The sequence below is a fragment of the Ascaphus truei genome, chromosome 13 (genome assembly GCF_040206685.1).
Source record: "Ascaphus truei isolate aAscTru1 chromosome 13, aAscTru1.hap1, whole genome shotgun sequence".
NCBI lineage: Eukaryota > Metazoa > Chordata > Amphibia > Anura > Ascaphidae > Ascaphus > Ascaphus truei.
The window spans coordinates 10,925,682-10,945,056 of NC_134495.1; the positions used below are offsets into that span (position 1 = coordinate 10,925,682).

A 19,375-nucleotide genomic window follows, 5' to 3' on the forward strand; every position below is an offset into this window, starting at 1 on the left:
CACAGTTGATTGGCAGGATGCCTAACGAATGAGAGCGCAGTTGACGGCGCGGGCCAGGCTCTGATTGGCCGAGGGCGGAGACAGGGCCGCGGGGGGGACCCCACCGAGCTAAAATGCAGATGGGCGGGGTCGCGGAGGTCACGTGCCGGGCTACCATTGGTCTTCGCTCCTCTGACGCGCTTTCCGGGGTAGCCTGAATGCGAGAACCCGCTTCCCCCCTACCGCCGCCATCTTTATTCTCTCCTCAGTCTCGCAACGGAGCAGGAAGGGAGGGGGGGACCCAGGGAAGCGGCTGCAGCGTACGGGTCGGGTCACCACCGGGGCTGGGGAGGGGGGAGTCTCCATACATACTGACCGCTCGGGCCTGACAGGACGCACAGCCTCCGGGCCCGCCCACCCCGGGGACCTGGAGCCGCCTCAGGCGGGAACATGAGACCCACAGCTCGGGAGGATCTTGTATGCTTCTGAGGGAGCGCGCTTTCTCCCCCCCCATCACAGCCGCCATCTTTAATCCTCCCAGGCCCCCCACATCACCCATCATGTCGTCCGCCCGTTTCGACTCGTCGGACCGCTCCGGCTGGTACTTCGGGCCGGTGTCGCGACACGAGGCCCAGTCGCGGCTGCAGGGCCAGCGCCACGGGGTGTTCCTGGTGCGCGACTCGTCCACCTGCCCCGGGGATCACGTGCTGTCCGTGTCCGAGAACTCGCGGGTGTCCCACTACATCATCAACTCGCTGCCCAGCCGCAGGTTCAAGATCGGGGACCAGGAGTTCGACAACCTGCCGGCCCTGCTGGACTTCTACAAGATCCACTACCTGGACACCACCACTCTGATAGAGCCGGCGCCCCGGTGAGAGGGGCTGGAGGGGGGTGACTGGGAAGTGGCGCGCACACTCACCGTGTGCAGCCAGAGCTTGGGGGTACAGGTGTGTGGGTGATGCAGTCACCGGGGACAGGTGATGCAGTGGCGGGGTACAGGTGTGTGGGTGATGCAGTCACTGGGGACAGGTGATGCAGTGGCGGGGTACAGGTGTGTGGGTGATGCAGTCACCGGGGACAGGTGTGTGGGTGATTCACACACTGGGGACAGGTGACGCAGGTTTGTGGGGTGAAGCAGTCACGGGGTACAGGTGTGTGGGTGATACAGTCACTGGGGACAGGTGACGCAGGTTTGTGGGGTGATGTATTCCTGCTCTCCAGGTGTAGGTTATCATGACTGCAAATCCAGGGATGCCTTAGGGGTGAGAATGTACCCTATGCGGTTCTTATCTGCAGGGGAGTTCAATCCGCTTCTGGCGTTTACACACGCATTGTTAGTTTTAGTCCTAATCTTATATGTAGGATGAGGACCAGTCCCTTAATACTAATGGGCAGCTAAAAAACAACCGAGGTGGTTTGCTTCAGTCCACATACTATTGGCATACTGTAATATTGTCTATAATTATGCAAAGCACTGCAGGTCGCCCAGTAATCCTGATTAAAACTGTGGTGCCATCTCCTATCCTGTCACATGCAACAAGATCTGGAAGCTATAACCGCATCATAAGTTAGTTTGGTGTCCTGGGATATTAGATGTCCTCCCCCTGTAAGCGGGGATACCGTAACTCTAATACCCGCTTGGTGCTAACCTGTTCCTCATCCAGACATATCGGCTTCAGTAGCACAGTTTGCCAGATTGTGCCAATGCAAAGTAGGTCAGCTGGGACAATTAGAACTGGAAGTTATAGGGGACACTGCCAAGCCCCGGGGGATCTGAGCGTTCTGGTTCAGCCAGCGCAAGGCAAGCGAGAAACTCATTGACCGGCCGGACTTCTCATTCCTGTCGTGTAACTGAGTTTCATGCTACTGTCGGCATCCAAAAATAAAAGCTCTGCTTTGTCCAGCGACACAAAACAAGTTGCTGATTTTGAGTTTTGTTTCGTGCTCACCACATTCCTGTCACCCCGGGCTGCGAATTACGCTGGAAACCCACTACTGTTACATTTGGTGAATTGCCAACAAATCAATGTTTGTCTGGAACATATCATAACGTACGACACAGCCTTTGTGAAAGCAGAGTCGGCTTTACCTTTTGTGCGAGAATCGGCGCTGGGTAATTGACACTGCAGCGTTATTGATTCCTAACACTTGCAATCTGCTTGGTTTTGTGTATTGGATAATTTCACACCGTGTGGCACGCACAGTAATCCAGCTGTTTACGGGGAAAGTTAAAATGTTTGTAGCAGACGGCATTGTATCGTGGTACAGTCTGATAATGTACTGTTGATGCAAGACGGAGGTAAATACATTGTGTGCCAGATGGGAGAAAGCACAAACTGAGATAATGCCAGTGTAGTCCGTGCTTAGCAGAATCCGAAAGGGGATATGGAAAGTGGTTGGTCTTAACAGGAGTCCTTGGGTTTATCAGACCCAAAGTGGGATAATCTAGTTAGTCTGTCACAATATGCTGTAGTCGTTCATTGTAATTCATTCATTGAATGTGATTACACAGGCTTTGCCTCAGGAGATGTTCTCTGCTGAGCTTTAAATCCTGTTTCACAAGCAGCTCTAACGATTCAGACTCCCACATGCTACTGCTCAATCTATTCCTGTGTCACTTTAGTGTGTAGACCACACACCGCTTGTTGGTGGTTTACATCTGTTCATACGTGTAGTTAGTGCGTGAAACAATGTAGGAATGATTTTTTTTGTAAAGCTTTCTGATCCTATAAAATGTACAAGTGCAGTTCTTTACTTTCTACTGACTGAACTTTACCCTCTGACCAGGCATCCAAGCCCACTCGTGGGGACCGGGTCAGCACCAAACATGCCTGTGTCCGAGGACAGTTTGGAATACGTGCGGACTCTGTATGATTTCACCGGGAACGACGCTGAAGACCTGCACTTTAAGAAAGGCGAGATTTTAATAATTGTGGAGAAGCCTGAGGAACAATGGTGGAGCGCCCGCAACAAGGACGGCCGCCTGGGAATGATACCCGTCCCATACGTGGAGAAGTTGTCCCGCCTCTCCATGCACGGAAAAATGGGCAACAGGAATTCTAACAGCTACGGAATCCCAGAGCCAGCACATGCCTACGCGCAGCCTCAGACCCCCAGCCCGCTACCTGTCTCCTCCACCACTCCCGGAGCCGTCATCAACCCTTTACCATCAACACAGAACGGACCTGTCTATGCTAAAGCAATTCAGAAACGAGTGCCATGTGCTTACGATAAGACGGCCCTAGCGTTGGAGGTAAGTTCCTGACTTGTAAGGTTCTCCGGCTGCACATACTTAAAGGTGTGCAAATGTCACGCTTTTTCCAATAACGCGTGGCCTGGGCTCATGCCTAGGAAGTTGCACAGTCTGACCTCCAGCTGGCCTTTAGAGCAGTGACTGCATATGTTCAGATGCTTGCAGTAGTGACGTGGTCCTGTGCGTTGCTGCACTCTGCTTCAGTCTGCTTTACCGGGCCAAGAAACGGCCCTTGGAGATTTTATTAGACAGGGTGTGTGGTGTGGTGTGGTGTGTGTGTCTTCTCAGTAGTTGGACCTTCTTTTTTTTATTTTTTTAGTTGGGCTAACAATTTGATATTTAGAGGAACATTTTTTTGAAAGTTCGCTCTTCCTCTGGTCAAGAAATATTCAGTAATGGTAATAATGCAGCATTCATAGTCTAGAGCAGGGGTTGCCAACTCCAGTCCTCAGGCTACTAACAGGTCTGGTTATTGGGATATCCCTGCTTCAGCACAGGTGGTGCAGTCATTGACTGAGCCACCTGTGCTGAAGCAGATGTCTCCCTCCCCCCCACCCCCCTTCTGTACACAGCGCTTCACAGCAGTAATACACACAACAGTCATAAATAACACAATGGGAATAAGTGCTTCAGACATAAAAGTGACATTAGGAAAAGGAGTCCCTGAGCCGAAGAGCTCACAATCTAATTGGTAAGTAGAAAGAACTTACAGAGACACCAGAACACCTTCCTACTAAGTGCGTCTGCAAGAGGTCACGGTCGTTGTATGAGGTGTAAAGTATCAGCCACGGTGCTACTCGTATGCTTTGATAAGGTGGGTATTAAAGGTGGATAGAGAGGGTGCTAGTCGGGTATTGAGGGTGAGGGCATTCCAGAGGTGTGGGGCAGTCAGCGAGAGAGGTTTAAGGTGGGAGAGGGCTTTAGATACAAAGGGGGTAGAGAGAAGACCTCCTTGAGCAGAACGCAAGAGCCTTGCAGGTGTATAGCGAGAATTTGGGGCCGAGATGTAAGGAGGGGCAGAGGAGTGTAATATTTAAAAGTGAGGAGGAGAATTGTGCGAGATTTGGGATTTGATAGGAAGCCACCAGAGAGATTTCAGCAGGGGAGACACGGAGCCAGGTTTATATCCTCAATACCTGGCCTGTTTGTGGCCCTTGGGACTGGCCTTGGCCGCCCCTGCTCTGGTTACTTGCGCATATTCTAATATACACTGAATAAGAGTACTATGTAACTTTTAGCGTGTCTTTGGCTCATATTAAGAAACCGGAGTTGGCGGTTGTAGTGATTTGTATGTAGTCTGGACATCTGAGGTGTTGATCGTGGAGTCGGTCAGCAACGTGCTCAACATAAACGCTTGCATGTGTCTGTTGGACACCTAGACCATGCAACACCTCCTTGATGTATCGTGCTTTACATGTCGCCGTATTTTTAAAAATATTAGATGGCTTTAATATTTCCCCTATGTAAATAAAAAACCTGTTGGTAGGATTTCACCGTGAAGTTTGCCTGAACACGTAAAACTGCAAAGCGCTGTTGCATGTATGTGACATTTGTATGTATTTTTTGCCTTTGAAAGGTGCAGACCTACTTTCAATCTATTAACAAGTGTGGCAATTCTTAGAACATAATCAGGAATGTCTCTTGGGTTTATTTTTCTAATTGGGTTACTGTTAATAACAAAAGGAAACACTTTGTAAAGTTAACAAAGGGAAAAAGTAGGTCACATTGTCCTAACTGTTCTAATGAAATCCCAGCGAAGGCATAGACATGGCGGCCCTGTTCTGCGCGTGGAAGGGGTACAGAAATACTCAAGTATTGGCGGCCAAATGTGTGGCTGTCAACGTTGCATTGTGGCCTGCGTGGCACACCCATAGCGTGCGGTAATGTGCGTGCGCTCTGTACTACACCATGGCCTCGTAGCATCAGATTCACTGTGTAACCCAAGTTCTCACACTGGCCCATCTTTTCTATTCATTTGCACATGGGTATATGAAGGCGTACATTCATGTCTGCTATCCCATCACTGTGTTTGTGGCGCTTGTAGCGTTTGATCAGCCAGATCCTATATATTAACTTTTTGTTTTGTGCAAGCCGAAGCAGTTGTGTGTACGTTTGTCAGTACTTGTCTTAAAGCTGCAGTTCAGTCAATATCCTGCATGTGTTTTTTTTAATAAATCAGTTCTGTAGTAAGAAAAAATACTTTTAGCATTTTCTGTTTTTAAAAAAAACAACTTTTAAAGACCAATTTTCTTGTATTCTATTTTAACAGCCATTTGCTAAGGCACTGCCCCTTCATGTCCTGTCACAAGCTCTGGCACACCCCTTTGTCAGCCCTGCCCTCCCTCTAGCACATGTCTGTGCAGGAGTGCTCATGAATATTCATGAGCTTCCACTGCCAGTCAAGCAGATTATAAACAAATCCCAGCTTTTAATGTCACCAAATTTCGACCTATCAATACATGGAGAACGAATTGACCTGAAGCTATACTGTTCTTTAGGTAATTAGAGATTGCCCACATGAAACTATTGAAGTAAAAAAATAAATGTAAAAAAAAAAAAAAAGACTGAACTGCAGCTTTAAATGTTTTGTTGCTGGAGAGGCATGTTATCCAATGCAGCATGACCTGCACGAACAGCCTCCATGTATAAACTACAGGTAGTCCTCGCTATCCAACCTTTCCCCTTACAACGAATGCACATCCAGCGCTTTACAAGGCAACCCTATGGGCCATTGTAATATCAAATACATTGGTTTAATACTTTACCTCTGCCCTAAAGTGAGTGCGTTATATGTACATGTAACTAATGAACAGATGACACCATCCCGGTCAGCACACCTTTGCCACATCAGCTCTGTGTACAGTTAACCCCTCGGTGATAACCGGCAGTTTGGGCTTTGCTTCCATTATGGGGTGTGCCTGGGTTTTCCAGCATCATGCTTAAGGGAGGCCCACATGTCAAAGGGAGCAAAAAGACACCCATTACAGGGTCAGTCCGTCAAGCGCCTTTTTAAAAACCACTTTTCTTTTGAAAGATTCAGTCATTGTTTAACACTTTTTTTGCTGCTTTGTGTCCTGTTAAAATGAGTGTTTTTGCTCCACCTGGTATTTTGGGCTCTTCTTCCCCGTTTCTCTACCTGGTCTGGTGCATTCTGGTATTTTCGCTTCTTGTGTTTATCTGTATTTGCCCAGCGATGGCTTCATAATTACTGTGCAAACCCCTAGTTGTTAGGATCGAGCGTTTCGTCCTCCACATTGGATTCAGATCGTAAAACCGCTCTAAAGTTTTTGTTTCCTACAGAAAAGTTATTTTCTATATACAATTTAATTATTTATTTTTTAAATTGGGAATATTTTTGAAGGGACAATGCAGCTCTAGTTAACCTAAAACTATATGCCATTGTCGCAGGGGAGTGTTTGGTGTCTGCCCCTTATTAGCCGGGTCAGCCTGGCAGTGAGCGGGCATGTGTTCACACATCTCAGCTGGGTCAGTGTGGCAGTGAGTCACTGGCGGCAGCAGCAGAGACTTCACAGTAAATACAGTGTAACATAGCACACTGAGGAAATGACACATGACAGAATTGTGTGTCCTGAGTCACAGGAAGAAGTGAGTGTACAGGTAGGAAGCGGCCGGTGTGCGAGGGAATGTTTGGCATTTTCTGAGTCAGATTTGCCTCCCTGGGGCAGTGGATTCCAGCAGGGACTGGTAGCTAATACTTTGCAGCAGGAATACCTCACGCTTTTCTAATGGGTGGGTCTGTCGTGTAAGCGGCGTGGCTGATAGGAAAGCCTGTGACTTACGTGCTCTAACACATTCAGAGCGCTGATATCTGTACAGCCGGCTCATGGAGGGTACAATCTTACCCAGTGGGGGTGCCTGACTCCAGTACTGCGGCTGCCCCTCTCTGACTAACGCGGGCTTCAATGTTACTGTACAAAACACACATAGTTTGGAAGACTGACCATCTTATTACACAAACCATTATTTAAAGATTGTAAAAACCCTACAGTGTTTCTTTACCCAGGAGATGGTTAATATATTTTAAAATACTTTATACTTGTCCATGTTAAGATGTCATGTGACTCCATCTAACAATGAGACGTTGCTGTCCTTGGTTCACTCTAGGAATGGGGCTTGTTAAATTGCAGTTCTGCGCACCCCAAGTAATTATGCAGAAAGATAAATTAACTCCTCGGCTGCTAAATCAGATTGTGTGTGACACTGAGCCTCCTGTGCTGAAGCAGGGATATCCTGAAAACCTGACCTGTTGAGGGATCTTGAGTGCCGGAGTTGAGAACCCCTGCCAAAGTGTAACTTCACTTCACCCCCTTGTTGCAACTGGGGTTATTTTTAACCACCAAATTGTGTTCAATAGTTCCTTCCAGTCGGGATCGTGTTGGAGGGAGGGCTAGTTTTATTCTCGGGTGTTGGTGTTCGCCGTGTACAGAGGATCTTGTGCTCTTCGGGAATATACTATATGTATCTATATGAGAACATGTCTTGTCGTTGAACTTGGTATTCTATTCTGCTGGAAAGTGTCCCTTCCTCTGCCTGTGTGATTTTGTGTATGACGGGGTTAAGTCTTTGCAGACTGTCGCCTTCATCCCTCTGGAAATAAAGGGATTTCAGATTGGTATCACATGCTGTAAAATGACCTGGCGTCGCCTAGAAAACTTGCAGGGAAACCTGGAATGGGTTTGGGTTCCACATTAAGTAACGGAAACTTCTTTATCCAGAATATCTCTTCCCTGTGATGGTTTTCTGGTGGGGAACATAGGGTAATGGACAGGCTAGGTCACGTGGTTCTATTCTGCGTTTGTATTTCTATCTAGGATCCAAATAACCCTTTTGAACCTGTCCCCACGTCTCCCCTTGTCCCCACGTCTCCCCATTACATGAGGCGCACAACGATTCTTATTACTGTCATTCAGACAGGTGCACTGTGTTTAACCGCACGTGGGGGGGCGCTAGTGGGTAGGAGCTATGACTGTCTATTGTACCTTCTAGTTTGACTTTGCTGTCTCGTGTGGATTCTTAGCTATTGCGTTCACGTTTCTACTTGTCTGTTTCCCCTGCAGGTGGGGGACCTGGTGAAAGTAACGCGGATGAATATTAACGGCCAGTGGGAAGGAGAGGTGAACGGTCGCAAAGGGCTGTTCCCCTTCACACACGTCAAAATAATCGACCCTCAGAACCCGGATGAGAATGAGTGATGCTCTGCTTCTCCCCTCCTCGTGCTGCTGCTGCTGTTTCCTGCTCTCCTTCCTTCCAGACCTCCTGAGCTCTCCCGGGCAGTTGCTTCGCTCCGCTGTCTCTCGGCCGCTCACGTTATTTGACACTTCTGAAAATAACACACTGCCAGGTTCACCTACTGAAGCATGTAACATAGCCGTGTCTGTCCATAGTGCAAAGCTGCTTCTTACCGCGTGCTCCCGCCCTCGAACAAGCTTGCACCGGCTGACCGGGCCGCTAACCCTGCTCCTCTTGTTACTTTTGGGGGACAATGCGCGCGTTTGGGATGTCGATTTCCCTCGAACAAATTCAAATCGTGCGGGTGGGGATTTTTCTAGGGCAGGGGGGTGACCAACTCCAGCCAAGAGCCACAAACAGGTCAGGTTGTTGGAATATCCCTGCTTCAGCACAGGTGGTGCAGTCTTCGACTGAGCCACCGATTGAGCCACCTGTGCTGAAGCAGGGATATACTTAACACGTGATCTGTTGATGGCCCTTGAGGGCTGGAGTTGGCCACCCCTGTCTGTGTGTGAAACAATGGGACAAACGGAGACCTCAAAGCAAGTCATTAACTTTGGGTCCGAGGCGCGCTCTTGTGTTGAGCAGCAGCCCGGGGCCGGACAGCGCTGCAAATAAGGATATTTTGTATTACACAAGCAACGGTTTAATGGGTTTATTACATGGCCGAGGCGAGACAGGATTTTATTTATACCGGCAACCATGTTAGACTTTACTGTTCGGACAAAAATTCAAAAGATTGCAACCTACCTTACCACGCGCCCGGAAGCCTTTGCCCGCAATCCCCCCCCCCCCCCCGGAAGCCTTTGCCCGCAATTCCCCCCCCCCCCCCCGGAAGCCTTTGCGGCTTTAACTCCCTAATGTCACTTCTGTGTCCCCAGAGCATGTTCTGCTCTTGTTTTTGTTATGTTAGTGTTAAAATCATGGGTTTTTTTTTAATCTCTAGTGTCTGAGGTTACCACAGTAACCTTGGCACTGCACTGGGCTCTGGGTAGAGCTCCGTTTTTAACCGCTTGTCTCCAGTGTGGAGCATCAGATTTTAAAAGTAAGAACTGCGCTGGAAAGGGGCGAGAGGAGATCTCCATTTCTCTCGTGCCGGGCCGTCCCACGTACACAGCCCTGCGCCTTGTAAACCTCCCAGTACTAGAAATTCTGCTACAGTTCTGAACCCGTTTCAGACACAAGATCTCCAACCATTTTTAGCCTTTTTTGGGGGGGGGGGGGTCTTTGGTTTCCCCCACACGTGCAGTGACATTCTGCAGAGACCGGGACAGATTCCCACACAATCCGCCAGCTCCTCACTACTTCAGATAATCCCACGTACGTTGCTTTCTAAATTCTCCTTTTTTTTTTTTGTTTGTTCTTGAAAAAGGAAGTTGCACATGGTTAGGAAAGCAATGGCCGCCGCGTGGCGCTGACCAGGTTTCCTCGGAGATATCCGGCCTGCGTCTGTCCGTCTCCGAGCTGCACCGTTCCAGTGGGTCGCTCCTAGTAGCATCGCCTCGATGTCCCATATTCTGCAGATTTTTAAACCAATCGATGAGTTCAGGGGCTGGTTCGTGGAGCCCCCTGGCCTCTCCCACTGCTCGGCGACGGCTCGATCGATTTTTGGAAGTCTCATCGGCTTCCGCTCCCATGTGGGTTGGAAATCCGCTTTGATTGTCAGATGCTGAAAGGGAATCTCGTGCGGGTGCCCGATCGTTTTTATTTTTGTAAAGGGAGGAAAAGTTCTTTCGTGCCATTTTATTTTTTTGTTTGCTTGTAAATTGTAATTTTATATTGTATTAACCTTCTCGGACTCCGTGTTTTTTTTTATTTTGACATTTTTTTTTTCTGATCCAGTGTAATTACAATGAAGCGGACCTTTCCAGGCCGTGGAACGCGTGGTCAGCGGGTCACTGCTCTTCACGTTGCTCCCTGCGGGATGTTTTTGCCATAACACTTGCAGGTTTCATAGCCGCAGGCGGATGTGCGGTTCACTTGATAACATTGTGTACATGTATAATATTTTTGGTGTAAGCTTTCTAACATTGTTTTTGGAGGGGGAGAAATCATAGCTTTTGAGTTTTATTTTATTTTTTTGTGCTGTAAAATTAACAGTATTAAATTACTTATATTCTTAGAATACAAAGTGTGTCCTTTATTGCGAATGCGCTTTTGCTTTTTGGGGTTTAGTCCTGTTTATTTTTTGTGTGTGTGTGTGTGTGTGTGTGTGTGTGTGTCACACATTAATTGAGATCTGGGTCTATTTCTTAGTTGTTGCAGCCTACAAGAGAAGCAGGGGTTCAATTACAGAGATGGTTTAGTGTGTCACTTCTCGATGCAAACATGACATCCTCCTAGCATTATTGCAATAAAACAATAGGAATTTGTCATCTTGTGATAGAGGTTTGTTATTTTTCTTTTAGCTCCATTATCACTATTCTTTGCCTCTTTTTTACATGCGTACAATATATACAGTATCATCTTATTTTATTGGGGGGGAAATTTGCTGGGTGCCTAAAATGTAACCCTGTGCACAGAGCTGGCTGACCTGTCCGTCACCGCTGCCCCCCAGAATGCATTCACGCCCGATGCGGAGCTGTGACGTGCAGGTCGGTCAACGCCGCATAGTAATCAGGTGACAGATGCGCTCGAGGGTGGGAGTGAGTTGGAGCTCTAGGACTCTGAATTCAGTGTGACGTGGGCCAGCGTGTCACTGGCACACAGTGACACAGCTGCTGGGAATCTCCCCTCACAACCCACTTCCCCATCACACTTAAAGCTGCAGTTCAGGCAATATCCTGCATGTGTGTTTTTTTTAATAAATCAGTTCTGTAGTAAGAAAAAATACTTTTAGCATTTTCTGTTTTTAAAAAAAAAAACAACTTTTAAAGACCAATTTTCTTGTATTCTATTTTAACAGCCATTTGCTAAGGCACTGCCCCTTCATGTCCTGTCACAAGCCCTGGCACACCCCTTTGTAAGCCCTGCCCTCCCTCTTGCACATGTCAGTGCAGGAGTGCTCATGAATATTCATGAGCTTCCACTGACAGACAAGCAGAATATAAACAGATCCCTTCACTAATTATGTCACCAAATTTCGACCTATCAATACATGGAGAACGAATTGACCTGCAGCTATACAGCTCTTTAGGTAATTAGAGATTGCACACATGAAACTATTGAAGGAAAATAAATAAATAAAAAAAAAAGACAACTGCAGCTTTAAAGCATTTTCTTTTTCTGCTGCTGTTTAACCCCACCACAGTAACGGTACTTTCCTGTACACGGTGGTTGGGGGGCGTCCATGACCCTAGCATCGTACAGTACACGGGGTCAGGGAGTATTCCCCCCCCCCTTCCCAGCTGTTGTCAGGAAGGATTGTGTGACACATCACCTTAGCCTCAGGTGCAGGTAAAGCGACGAGGCCCCTAGGCCAGGAATACAGCTTATCCATGTGCAGGGAAGGCATTCTCCCTGGGGATACAGTGCTGTATGTTCTGTGCAGATGTGATCCATGTAATATAATCAGCGGGGCACGGGTGCAATCCCTGAACATATTCTAGGTTTGGAATAAGCACCTTGCCCACACGGTTTAAAGCTGCTTTTACAAAGTCATTGTTTAAATATCTTGTCCTATCCCAGCAACACAACCTGCCACAGTTCGCCACGAGCCGAGCTGACCATACAGCGTCTGCTGTGGTTCCAGCCTTGCTTTGTTCAGCAATTAATTACAGAGTTATGCACAGAGATGGCGGTGTGAAGCTAAAATGCACAGTGTTTGCACATCGCCTTCATTTTAATATTAAAACATGTTCTTTTGGAATTTTTGGAGAGCAAAGGCACTGATGTCTTCAAAGGATCAGCCACAAAGTGTGTCACTAATGTCACTTTCGATGCACAGGATGCTTAGGGTCGTATTTGAACGAAAATGCCCATATTTATAGAGAATCTTTTTTCCATATCTTCTTTCTTTATCATCCCATTTTAAAACTTGAAATGCATTCATGTTTTTGGGGCCCCTCATATACTTAGCTTATGCGTGAATTCCGGCACTGGTCGCAAAAGTACAACAAATATATTGCATGTACAAAAAGGAGCACAGGCATACCCCGCATTAACGTATGCAATGGGACGGGAGCATGTATGTAACACAGGCATACCCCGCATTAACGTACGCAATGGGACGGGAGCATGTATGTAACACAGGCATACCCCGCATTAACGTACGCAATGGGACCGGAGCGTGTAACATACAGGCATACCATGCATTAACGTACGCAATGGGACCGGAGCGTGTAACATACAGGCATACCCCGCATTAACGTACGCAATGGGACCGGAGCGTGTAACATACAGGCATACCCTGCATTAACGTACGCAATGGGACGGGAGCGTGTAACATACAGGCATTCCCCGCATTAACGTACGCAATGGGACGGGAGCATGTATGTAACACAGGCATACCCCGCATTAACGTACGCAATGGGACGGGAGCATGTATGTAACACAGGCATACCCCGCATTAACGTACGCAATGGGACGGGAGCATGTATGTAACACAGGCATACCCCGCATTAACGTACGCAATGGGACGGGAGCATGTATGTAACACAGGCATACCCCGCATTAACGTACGCAATGGGACGGGAGCATGTATGTAACACAGGCATACCCCGCATTAACGTACGCAATGGGACGGGAGCATGTATGTAACACAGGCATACCCCGCATTAACGTACGCAATGGGACGGGAGCATGTATGTAACACAGGCATACCCCGCATTAACGTACGCAATGGGACGGGAGCATGTATGTAACACAGGCATACCCCGCATTAACGTACGCAATGGGACGGGAGCATGTATGTAACACAGGCATACCCCGCATTAACGTACGCAATGGGACGGGAGCATGTATGTAACACAGGCATACCCCGCATTAACGTACGCAATGGGACGGGAGCATGTATGTAACACAGGCATACCCCGCATTAACGTACGCAATGGGACGGGAGCATGTATGTAACACAGGCATACCCCGCATTAACGTACGCAATGGGACCGGAGCATGTAACATACAGGCATACCCCGCATTAACGTACGCAATGGGACGGGAGCTTGTAACATACAGGCATACACCGCATTAACGTACGCAATGGGACGGGAGCATGTATGTAACACAGGCATACCCCGCATTAACGTACGCAATGGGACGGGAGCATGTATGTAACACAGGCATACCCCGCATTAACGTACGCAATGGGACGGGAGCATGTATGTAACACAGGCATACCCCGCATTAACGTACGCAATGGGACGGGAGCATGTATGTAACACAGGCATACCCCGCATTAACGTACGCAATGGGACGGGAGCATGTATGTAACACAGGCATACCCCGCATTAACGTACGCAATGGGACGGGAGCATGTATGTAACACAGGCATACCCCGCATTAACGTACGCAATGGGACGGGAGCATGTATGTAACACAGGCATACCCCGCATTAACGTACGCAATGGGACCGGAGCATGTAACATACAGGCATACCCCGCATTAACGTACGCAATGGGACCGGAGCGTGTAACATACATGCATACCCCGCATTAATGTACGCAATGGGACCGGAGCGTGTAACATACAGGCATACCCCACATTAACGTACGCAATGGGACGGGAGCATGTATGTAAAGTGAAAATGTACTTAAAGTGAAGCACTCCCTTTTCCCTACTTATCGATGCACGTACTGTACTGCAATCATCATATACGTGCATAACTGATGTAAATAATGCATGTGTAACAGGCTCTATAGTCTCCCCGCTTGCGCACAGCTTTGGTACAGGTAAGGAGCCGGTATTGCTGTTCAGGACGTGCTGACAGGCGCATGCGCGAGCTGCCGTTTGCATATTGAGCGAGATGTACTTACTCGTGAGTGTCCTTAAACCGGGGTATGCCTGTATATATTCTCCTGTGACATGGTCCAAAGTTACAATACTTATCAAACAGCAAAAATGTCCAGCTGCGATGTTCGTGAGGTAAGTTGTGGCCACAGCCCGGCGCCAGGATCGCTTAAGAGAAGCAGGTTAATTGATTTGAGAACTGTTTGGAGAATATAATTAGCCTCACCAGTAGGTGTGCTGCCAACATCGTTGACCCCATGGTTCCCAGCCATTGCTGCCCCAAAGTCTGACAAACATTCCTTACACGAGCTGGAAGAAAAGGCTTCTCTCCATGCAAAGGCTGCTCTGCCTGCATATTTATGCCACCTGTAAGGGAATTTTGGGGTTATAACAGGTGCCAGGAAATTTGAGAGAAGACAACAACTTCATTGTAAATCCATGGCTGTTGTATATTATCTCAAGTGCCCCCTGACATATACGGTATGACTTCCCTAAACCCCATAAGTAGAGGGGAAGGGGTAAATAGAAAAAGGACAAGCCGTGTGGAGGTCTTCAACTGCTGGAGTAACCAACAACTGGCTTAAGAATCAGCACCAATCATGCATATAAACTCATGGTTCCGTAGTCCTCTGAGTGGGGATAACATGCTGTTTGTAAGGGGAAGCGGTAGCCCGTGGGTGACTCTGGGGTTGCAGCCTGCAGTCTGTATCCGCCGGGAATACGTCCAATTCCGCACAATCAGCAGACCGGCGAGCTTGCTAAGCAGCAGGTACCCAGGGCACGGAGAGCCGGTGCACGGCCGCAAGAAACGAGCAAGAGCTGGACAGCATGACTGCGAAAAAAAAATGTATTAGTTAAAAAGCATGAACAGCTCCCTGTCCGGAGCAGTGCCGGGGGATCAGGAGCGGGCGCCTCATGCACCGGAGCCCCATGCTCTCTCTCTAGCATGGCGAGGCAGGGAGCGGGTGCTTTCCCTACCGGGACAGATGCTCTTAATTTGGGCGCTTATTACCGTGGCGGTTTCATGCATGAGACTCCCGGTGATGCCCGTGGGGACCTTACGTCAGTGAGGGTCTCTATACCTGCTGGTTTTTAGCATCTTGTTGTTATATTGATATTCTTACCACTTTTATATTAAAGTGTATTCTCAATGAGCGTTTGCGCTGGTCTTTTCTACCCCACCCCACACCCCACCCCCCACCCCACACCCCACCCCACACCCCACACATTAACCCCGTCACTGCCAGAGCCATGTGCATGTGACATTCCCCCATCACTTCTAGAAAGGCCCAGTGCAGTACATGCGGTGACCACAGGGAGGCAGCAATATTCCAAGCATGCAGCACTCGCTGTCACCGTGCGCACACAGACATGCATCTTAATATATAAAATCGAATGGTTAGTGAGGTTAGTGCTATCTGCGGTGAATCTCATTGGTCCGTGACTGTCATTGCCCAAGAGGTACGCCCGGTGAATCTCATTGGTCCAAGAGGTACGCCCCACTGTGACATCACCTCCTTCACTCTCACACACTTGCAGTCACACCACACGGCCAGAACCTCTGACGACTCCTTGGTAAGTTGACATGTCACACTCTCACCCCCCACACTCTCACCCCCCACACTCACACCCAACCCCCCACACTCACACACAACCCCCCACACTCACACCCCCCACACTCACACACAACCCCCCACACTCACACCCCCCACACTCACACACAACCCTGTACACACAGTCACCCCCTCACACTCACACTCACTCAGTGTCACTCACCCCCCACACTCACACACAACCCCCCACACTCACACACAACCCTGTACACACAGTCACCCCCTCACACTCAGTGTCACTGAACACTGTACACACACCCACTGTCACACACCCACTGTCACCCCACACACACTCGGTGTCACTCACCCCCCACACACACACTCAGTGTCACTCACCCCCCACACTCACACACAACCCCCCACACTCACACACAACCCTGTACACACAGTCACCCCCTCACACTCAGTGTCACTTAACACTGTACACACACTCACTGTCACACACACACTGTCACCCCTGTGCACACACACACACATCTTACACACATCTTACACATTACACACATTTACAATTCTCCCTCCGCAACGACAATCGCCCATTACCTTCATTCTCCCTCCGCAACGACCCGCTCATATTACAGCGGACCTTACACCGCCCGCTCTCTGCCCACCTCATATATGGGCGCCTCTCCCTCCGCAACGACAATCCTCTAAACCGCACATATTACAGCGGCCCATTACCCTTACTAAACTGCCGCCCATTACCTTCATTCTCCCTCCGCCACGAACCGCTCATATTACAGCGCCCATTACACCGCCCGCTCTCTGCCCACCTCATATATGCCCGCCGCCGCGCACATTACACCGCCCGCACGCGTCCATTAACTCGCGCGCACATTACACCGGCCTGTGCAAATACCCCTATAAACCGCCACCCACAACGCACTCTTTCTACATTTTTACTAATGCCCCACAAACTCTGGTACTAATTCAAATGTATTTCTCTTTCTACAATGCCGTGCACCTACGCAGTGTAAATTCTATTTGTAAAATGGCCAACACACTTAACATTCTACATCATTCACACATCAACTACATTAATTTACCAAACTTTTGCCTTTACAACTACTAAATACAAAGATTTGCCTCTACAAACACATGGACGCCGCTCACCGCCTACTCTTTATCAACTTCAATTTCTTCTCAAACTACTCACTTACAATTACAATAAATTTCTATCACTACAATGCCGTACGTTTGGCGTGCACCTACGCAGTGTCAATTAAATGTCTAAAATGGCCGACACACTAATTTTCTTTTCCTATTATCCATTTATACCATCTTTTCATTTATTTTCTCTTTATTTCATAGCCGCTATAATACATTTTCTTTACACTTTGCTAATGTATTTTTTTTATCCATTCTTATAATTTAGTCCTTTATTTATTTTTTTCCATAGCCGCTATATCATTATTTATTCCTTTCTTTATTTTTTTGCATAGCCGCTATATCATACTTTCACTTTTACTCAACTTTCCTTCATTCACACATCGCCACACATATTACATTAATACATTCAACATCATTCACACATCAACTACATACATTTAAATCTTCCAATGCCCTCCGCACGCCAATCTCTGGATGCGCTCCGCAGAAACTTTTTTTTTTCAACATTTTTTTTTTCTGCCAAAATGTAAAACTTTATTAACACAAATTTCTACAAACATTTTACATCTACCAATGACCTCCGAACGGCGCTCCGAATTTCTACAATGGCGTGCACCTACGCAGTGTCAATTCAATTTATAAAATGGCCGACACACTACATTTCTTTTACTATTATCCATTTATATTATATTTTGTTTTATTTTCTTTCTTTCATAGCCGCTATAATACTTTTTATTTACATTACCCCCGCTTTGCTAATTTTTTTTTAATCCATTCTTATAATTTCTTCCTTGCCGCTATATCATACTTTCATTTTTAATCAACTTTGATTCATTCACACATCACCACACATATTACATTCATACATTCAACATTATTCACACTTCAACTACATACATTTCAATCTTCCAATGCCCTCCGCACGCCAATCTCTGGATGCGCTCCGCACACACCACTTTCACCAACAACTCATTTCAAAAAATGTTTTTTTTTTTTTTTTTCTGACAACATTTTTAACTTTATTAACAAACATTTGTACAAACATTTGACATCTAACAATGCCCTCCGAACGCCAATCTCTGGATGCTCTACGCTCGCAAACTTTTATTTTAAAATATTCTTTTTATTTGTACCAACATTTTTTTCTTTATTAAATGCTCTTTTTAACTACTTTTAATAAAAATACATCATATTTACTCTTCTTTACTGCTATTTCACAACACCCACCCACCCTTCCTCTTTCCACACACCCCCACCCTTCCTCTTCCCACACACCACCACCCACCCACCCTTCCTCTTCCCACACACCCCCACCGACCCACCCTTCCTCTTCCCACACACCCCCACCCACCCACCCTTCCTCTTCCCACACACCCCCACCCACCCACCCTTCCTCTTCCCACACACCCCCACCCACCCACCCTTCCTCTTCCCACACACCCCCACCCACCCACCCTTCCTCTTCCCACACACCCCCACCCACCCACCCTTCCTCTTCCCACACACCCCCACCCACCCACCCTTCCTCTTCCCACACACCCCCACCCACCCACCCTTCCTCTTCCCACACACCCCCACCCACCCACCCTTCCTCTTCCCACACACCCCCACCCACCCACCCTTCCTCTTCCCACACACCCCCACCCACCCACCCTTCCTCTTCCCACACACCCCCACCCACCCACCCTTCCTCTTCCCACACACCCCCACCCACCCACCCTTCCTCTTCCCACACACCCCCACCCACCCACCCTTCCTCTTCCCACACACCCCCACCCACCCACCCTTCCTCTTCCCACACACCCCCACCCACCCACCCTTCCTCTTCCCACACACCCCCACCCACCCTTCCTCTTCCCACACACACACACCCACCCACCCTTCCTCTTCCCACACACACACACCCACCCACCCTTCCTCTTCCCACACACACACACCCACCCACCCTTCCTCTTCCCACACACACCCACCCACCCACCCTTCCTCTTCCCACACACACCCACCCACCCACCCTTCCTCTTCCCACACACACCCACCCACCCTTCCTCTTCCCACACACACCCACCCACCCACCCTCTTCCCACACACACCCACCCACCCACCCTCTTCCCACACACACCCACCCACCCACCCTTCCTCTTCCCACACACACCCACCCACCCACCCTTCCTCTTCCCACACACACCCACCCACCCACCCTCTTCCCACACACACCCACCCACCCACCCTCTTCCCACACACACCCACCCACCCACCCTCTTCCCACACACACCCACCCACCCTC

The 19,375-nt window shown here is 48.4% G+C and overlaps 1 protein-coding gene and 1 long non-coding RNA gene across 2 annotated transcripts; one reads left to right on the top strand and one right to left on the bottom strand.

The window, feature by feature from the left end:
* Positions 1-209: 209 nt before the first annotated feature.
* On the top strand, positions 210-10,613 carry CRKL (CRK like proto-oncogene, adaptor protein). The gene is made up of 3 exons (XM_075568470.1): positions 210-850; positions 2,767-3,232; positions 8,311-10,613. Exons 1-3 carry the CDS (start codon positions 459-461, stop codon positions 8,443-8,445), a joined length of 993 nt encoding a protein of 330 aa, XP_075424585.1. The 5' UTR covers positions 210-458; the 3' UTR covers positions 8,446-10,613.
* A 4,183-nt stretch (positions 10,614-14,796) lies between these two features.
* On the bottom strand, positions 14,797-18,086 carry LOC142464850 (uncharacterized). The gene is made up of 2 exons (XR_012787741.1): positions 17,527-18,086; positions 14,797-15,200 (listed from the first exon to the last, which is right to left on the bottom strand). It is a non-coding gene; the product is annotated as an uncharacterized LOC142464850 (long non-coding RNA).
* Positions 18,087-19,375: the final 1,289 nt, after the last annotated feature.